This window comes from Crotalus tigris, unplaced genomic scaffold (genome assembly GCF_016545835.1).
Source record: "Crotalus tigris isolate CLP2741 ecotype Arizona unplaced genomic scaffold, ASM1654583v1 scf7180000023738.1706062, whole genome shotgun sequence".
Lineage (NCBI taxonomy): Eukaryota > Metazoa > Chordata > Lepidosauria > Squamata > Viperidae > Crotalus > Crotalus tigris.
Window position 1 is genome coordinate 323,319 of NW_024100150.1, and position 6,590 is coordinate 329,908.

General features: G+C 62.4%; 1 protein-coding gene across 2 annotated transcripts; it reads left to right on the forward strand.

Moving 5' to 3' along the window:
- Positions 1-1,435: 1,435 nt before the first annotated feature.
- Positions 1,436-5,981, forward strand: SCRT1 (scratch family transcriptional repressor 1). 2 transcript variants are annotated; one of them, XM_039321424.1, is made up of 2 exons: positions 1,436-1,626; positions 2,848-5,981. In XM_039321424.1, exons 1-2 carry the CDS (start codon positions 1,512-1,514, stop codon positions 3,651-3,653), a joined length of 921 nt encoding a protein of 306 aa, XP_039177358.1. In that variant the 5' UTR covers positions 1,436-1,511; the 3' UTR covers positions 3,654-5,981. The 2 variants fall into 2 exon arrangements, with proteins under 2 accessions (XP_039177358.1, XP_039177357.1); XM_039321423.1 differs by lacking the exon at positions 1,436-1,626 and adding an exon at positions 1,694-2,023.
- The last annotated feature ends 609 nt before the right edge of the window (positions 5,982-6,590 follow it).

Here is a 6,590-nt window from a genome sequence, read left to right on the forward strand (position 1 = left end):
TCATTAAAAAGTGAGGCCTCCCCTCCTTTTATCGCATCCGGGAGCCCACAGGTCCTCCCGACGCTCCGGCCAATAAATCATGGCCCGGGAGTCGAATGGGGAGGGGGAGATCACAAAGATCGCTGCCCCCCTCCGTCGGTCGGGACTGGTAGACCGAGTCGGGGCGGGCGGGCTGTGGAATTAGGCAAACTTGCTTCTCTGGAAAGCTGCAAACGCGGGAGAATCCAAGGGTCTTTTTTCCCCCCAACAGGATGCGGTGGGGGGGGACTGAATATTTTGCACCTCCTCCGCCCCCTCCCACCCGCCGGTTGTCCTTCGCATTTCCCTCGCCAGCCGAGAAGCAAAAGGAGGAGAGGAGGTTTTCCAAAAAGATCGGGCAGGAGGCGACTCACAACAGCATCACAAATCATTCCGTCTCAGCGCTGCTCCCGGGAGATTTTTTTTCCCCTCTTTTTTTGATGGATTAAATTAAGCGCTTCCATTTCCGTCCACCACCTGATCGCCGCATTATAAATCCGAACAGCTGATCCGCGCATCTTCAGAAATCCAGGCGCCCGCAAAGCGGAGGAGGCTGCAGCAAGGGAGGCCGCCGGGAGCTCTCCGGTGCTGAATGAGGGACCCCCCAGCCAGCCAGCAACCACCGGCCGCCCCCCCGGCTCCCGTCGCTGCCGCCCCGAATCGGAACGGCCGTGCCCGTCGCAGCGCACACGCAGCCTGGGAGGCGCGCGCATTCCCGACCCGAGCAGAGGCTGACGCACTGGCGGAGAGGACCGACGGGAGGGGGGGGGCGACCGGCAAAGGACGCCGAGCCAAGCCGCAGCCGTCGCGGGCCGGGCTGGAGGCGGGCGCGGGCGCGGGCAGCGGCCGGCCGGGCGAGCCAGCGAGCGCGCCACCGGCTGGGCGCAGAGCAAAGCGGGCGCCGGGCCGGCCGGGAGCTGTCCAGGGTGCTGACTCCGCCGGCCGCCTCTTATGAACCAGCGCGGCGTTGGCCGTGATCTCTCGAACTCCGGGGGGGCTCCAGAGGCGAGCTGGAGGGCAAGCGAGAGGCCTGCCGGAGAGGCGCAGCCTTGCCTCGCACAAAAGCCGCCGCCGCCGCCGCCGCGGAAAGGAGGACCGGCGCGGCGCAGACGCCCAGGCTGGAGACCTCCGCGGCCGGCGCCGCTCCTCCCTTCAGGCCTTCGGGAACAAGAGGCGAAGCAGCCGCTGCAGCCCACAAAGCCATAGTCCCCGCGCTCGGCGACGGCCATCCCCGGCGGCCCCCCCGCCTCCCTTCCCCGCGGCGGGCTCGCTCTTCCGCGCCTTCTGCCTTTCCTCCGGCCCCCCCTCGCCGCCTCTTCCTCCTCCTCCTCCTCCTCCTCCTCCTCCTCCTTCCGAGCGCCTCTTCCCCCTTTCTTTGCGCGGCTCTTTGATCGCCTTCCCGCCGCCCCCCCCCACCCCGCCGCCGCCGCCCGCCCGGAACCCATCGGCGGAAGCTGCGGGAGCCTTCTCACATTCCGGGGGAGTCCAGAACCATGCCCAGATCCTTCCTGGTGAAAAAGGTCAAACTTGACGATTTCCCCTCGGCGGACCTCGAGAATTCCTACAGCAGATCGCGGACCGACTTCAACTCCCGGATCCATGACAAGGGTGAGGAGGGGGACGGCGCGGGTGGGCGAGAGGGGGAGGAGGAGGAAGAGGAGGGGGAGGAGGAGGAGGGGGGTCCCCCTCGAGATGGGCCGGCGGGGGGGGCTGAGGGCGGCTGGTCGTGTTCCCTGCGCCCCGTTCGGAACTCTGAGCCAGCAGGCCGCGAGCATCCCGGCGCCGGCGAGGCAAGGCGCGCGGGGGGACCGGGCGGAGGAGCGCCGCCTTCCTATTCTGGAATGCGAGAGCCATATTGAGCGGCTCTGCGCCTGCCCGCCTGGCGGCGGCGTTGGCTCGGCACCTTCGGATGGAAGGCAACCCGGCTATGCGCCCTGGCGGGGACGAGGTGCGGGGCCGGCGGGCGCGCGGCGAGCCTCTTCCCGGGGATCCCGCGGGGAGAAAGGTAGGGGCGCGGGAGGGGCGCGGGCGGTGGGAGGCATTTCGCCGCAGTGGCGCCTTGCCTTGCCAGCGGGGCCTTTTGTCTCGGGCGCGGCGACTCCAAGGGCAAGCGCGCGGCCGCCTCCAACGGGCCGCTCCCCTGGGGTGCGCTCTTGGGGAGGCCTTTCGAGGCCCCCGTGCCGGAGGCCCCACCTCGCGGTCCGAGCGGACGATGCCCGCCCTCCGGCCCGGGGAAGGCCCCTTCCCGCTTTTGTCCGGGACAACGCGTCTGCAGCACGTTGCATAATCGTCATGGGGGGGGGAGGGTGGTTAGCTTCCGCAAGGCTGCACCCCCCCCCGTGCCTTTGGTCTCCTGCAGAGAGTTGACCTTGAGGGAGGGGTGGGGGGGAAGGATGCCTTGCTCCTCTTCTTTGGTCTCATCGCTCAAGGGACAGAGGCTCCCCCCCCCAGCCCTCCCCTCCCCTCCCCTTCCCCCGCGCCTCTCCGGTCCTCCGGCTGGTTTCTGGCCCAGCAGCACAGGTGAACCGGCTGGCAAACTGCTCTACGGACGGAGAGGGGAGCCGGAGCCCCCGAATCACTGCGGATATGGGCAAGAGGCGGCCTGGAGAGAGGTGCGGGGCGGGGGGGGGGGCTTCTCCGGACTCCGCTTGTTGCCTCTATTAAGCGGGGAGCTCCGGAGGCATCCAATCTCTACCGTCCTTGCCAGGCGCCTCTGCTAACGGGCTCTTCTCCTGCTTTTCCTCCCGGCTCTCCATCCTTCCCCCCCCCGTCTCTGTTCGTTGCCCGTCCTCCCTCCCCTTCCCCACCCCCACCCCCGCCCGCCCGCAGGTGACTACATCAGCGAGTACATCGCGCCGTCCTCGGTGTACGAGGGGGAGGGCGAGAACGGCCTCAAGGTGCCCCCGTCGACGGGCGTCATCTACCCGGGCACTCACGGCGACTCGGACCAGGCCGACAGCCCGCACTCGGCCTTGGCCGGCGGCTACATCAACGGCGACGCGGCGGTGAGCGAGGGCTATGCGGCCGACGCCTTTTTCATCACCGACGGGCGTTCGCGCCGCAAGGCGGCGGCGGCGGCGGCGGGCGGCGGGGCCGGGGGCGCGGGTTCCCGCCTGGGCCAGACCCCTCCCGCGGGCGGGCAGCCCCCGCCGCCGCCGCCCGCGCCGCCGCCGCAGCGGCACACCTGCAGCGAGTGCGGGAAGACCTACGCCACCTCGTCCAACCTGAGCCGCCACAAGCAGACGCACCGCAGCCTGGACAGCCAGATGGCCAAGAAGTGCCCGACGTGCGGCAAGGTGTACGTCTCCATGCCGGCCATGGCCATGCACCTGCTGACGCACGACCTGAAGCACAAGTGCGAGGTGTGCGGGAAGGCCTTCAGCCGGCCCTGGCTCCTGCAGGGCCACATGCGCTCCCACACCGGCGAGAAGCCCTTCGGCTGCGCCCACTGCGGCAAGGCCTTCGCCGACCGCTCCAACCTGCGCGCCCACATGCAGACTCACTCCGCCTTCAAGCACTTCCGCTGCAAGCGCTGCAGTAAGACCTTCGCCCTCAAGTCCTACCTGAACAAGCACTACGAGTCGGCCTGCTTCAAGGGCGCCGTCCCGCCGCCGCTCAGCCCGCTGGAGGCCTGACGGAGCGCGGCGCGGCGCCCCCCTCCCCCTTTCCCCTCCTCCTCAGGCTCCCCCCCCGCCCCCGCCCCCGCCAGGCTCCAGGAAAGCGGGCGGAGGCCGGAGGGGGCCGAGGCCAAACGCCCAGCGCCTCACCTGGACAGGTAACCCCCCTCTTCCTCCTCCGCAGCCTCCAGGCCGCGCTCGCTCCCCTCCCTTTGCGGCTCCAGCGGAACGACGGGACCGACGCCTTCGCCCCCCCCCTCCCCGCTCGGCGAGGCGTCGGCTGGTTTCCTTCCACGAAGCTGCCGAATTTCTATTTTCCTAAAGGTTTACGTTGTCTTATTTTGCTTTCGCTGTTTTAAGAGTGAGAAAAAAAAAAAAACAAGGACAAGAGAGGTAGAGGTATGTATTTGACTCGGAGGCGGTCTTTATTTATTTACTTACTTATTTATTTATTTACTTATTTATTTATTGGCTTACTTACGAATGTATTGATTTTTCGACCTGTTTGTTTTGTTTATTGCGCGGGGCAGTGCCCCCCCCTTTACGTTGCACTTTTGTGTTGGTTTTTTTTAATTATTTTGTTGCTTTTAAAGCCGAGTCTCCTCTTTTGCACCGCTGTTGACTTCCGATCCGTACGTTTGTTGCCAAGACTTCTTTACTATGCCAAAGTCTACGTCACTTTCTGAAGGGGGGGGGGAACGAGGAAACCAGGACTGGCCGTTGTTTTTTTTTTTTTCCTTCTTTTGGTTTTGCTTCCCCCCCCCTTTTCCGGGTTGGGGCGAGGGTGTGTGGGGGGGAACGATCGCCATCCTTTCTAACGCAGGATTTTTTGCATGCGAAGAAGAAATGTATTTAAATCTATGCCAATTTGATGATGCTTTTTAAAATTATTATGATGATGATGATGGATTTTCATTTGTAACACTTTACATCCCTTTGTTTTTTCTTTGCCAAACTTTTAGATAATAATAGTCTATTTGAGGGCAATATTCTCCTACTGAACTAATAGAAGCAATAATTAACGTAATGCATGTTATTTTTAAGACAAATAGTAATAGTGAGGAATCAGGTAACTTTTAATCCAACTTCTTAATAGCAACGGATATCAGGGACTTTGCCAGTGTAGTGAACTCGCGTTAAGGAGGCGAACCCGCCTTCTCTTCTTCTTCTTCTTCCTCTTCTCTCGTCTTCTAATGAATGCACACTGCCTGCCTTCTTCCACTTACTTCCTAGTAGCTTAGTCAAGTCTCGCGGCTTGTAGCGCTTGCCTGGCCCGAGAAATACGAGCAACACTCTGCCCGAATCCCTCCTTGGCCCCCCTCCGGGGCCTATTCCCCTCCCCTCCCCCCCGTGGCTTTCAGGCTCTGCCAGCCCCCTGCCTCTGAGGGGGGAGGGGCGTGGGATGCAGCCCAGCAGGGATGCAGGAGCCTCTGTTCCCCGCCCCCCCTCCTCCCCCCCCGGAGGTCTCCCCCAGTGCCAGAGCCTGCACCCAACAGGTGCCTTCCGCTCCATCGGTGGACAGACGCCGGGGACGACTTTCGGGGTCTCCCCCCAGGGTCAGATCTGCCCTAGTCCTGCCGGTCAGCTGCCGGGTCGCTGGTGGCTCCGACTGCCCCCCTTGGTAAGGCTTGGCCCTCTGGTGCCGCCGCCTCTTCCCCCCCCCCGTCTCCCCCCCCGCAGGAACCTTCCGCCCACGTCACGGGCCTGCGGGGGAAGGAAGACTCCTCCTAAAGACATTGCCTTCCGTTAAGAATACTAAGCCCGCCCCCCGCGAAAGCCACGAGGAACCCCCCCCCCACTTTTCTCTCCCACTCTAAGCACTTCTTCCCCTGTAGGTCTTTCCATTTTATGAATAACTTAAGAAAAATAAACAGCACAAAAGAATAAAAAAAAAACCTTAATAGAAATCAGGTAGAAGGAACTTGTGTTAGCACCTCCTGTTTTTGTACTTAAGATAATTAATGATGCTACTACTAGAACAATGACTTCTAATACTAATATTGCTATTAATGCTCCCTCTTGATGATACTGACTTTAAAAAGGCAAAAGACGGACTGCTTTGTAAATACCGTTTGGAAATTTGCGTGCATTTTTACAAGCTGTTAAAAGAATTCTGAGCCTGTTTGTTGGGGGAAAAAAACAAAAAAAAGCAAAAACGAAACTCTTTTCCTGGGGAGAAAAGACACAGACTATCCTACCGGAGAGAAACGGCGAGGATGCCAGGGAGGCTGTTGGAGCCCAGAGGCCGAGCGGTGGACCAGTAAAGCACAATTCGCACACCGTGTCCTGCAGCACTTCACAATAATAATAATAATAAAAAAAGAGAGAGGATACTCTTGTAGTACACCTGGCGTGACGCCTTCTTCCTCCGCGCGAGCGAGGCTACTCTGCGGGAGGGGGAGGGCTTGCTCTCTGCACATGCTCCGAGCATCGTCGCAAAGGAGCCACAACGAAGCCGGCTCTTTTCCGGCTCGCCCTTCTTTCTCCTTCCGCAGGTTTGTCCACTGCCCGGCTGCGTCTCGCAGGAGGGGGCTCTTCTGTCGTCCAGCCGCCCAAGCTCACGTCGAGGACGCTCGTCCGGCGGTCTTTGGAGCCTGGACCGAAGCCCTCCAGCCGGCTTTTCGCTCGCGCTCTCCTCCCCCCCCCACTGCTTCTGAGGAGAGCTCCGAGGAGCCCAGCGACGGATCCTGGACGTGCGCTGTCTGCCCCCTCGCCGCCGGTCTTCCCAGACGCCCCCGACGACCTCTGGGGCCCTCCACTTTCCGCTCACTGACCCTCCTGGGAAGGCCGAGGGCGTCCCGCTCCCAGGGGTTCTGACTGCGCCTGAGCGAACGTGGACGGAGCCCACCTCCAGGCCACCTTCCTGTCTCTCGCCTGGCAGCAGAAGCGGGGGAACTGTGGGGTCCTATGGGGTGCGCCCCTGCAGCTTCGCTAAGCTGATGTGCGCCAGAATTG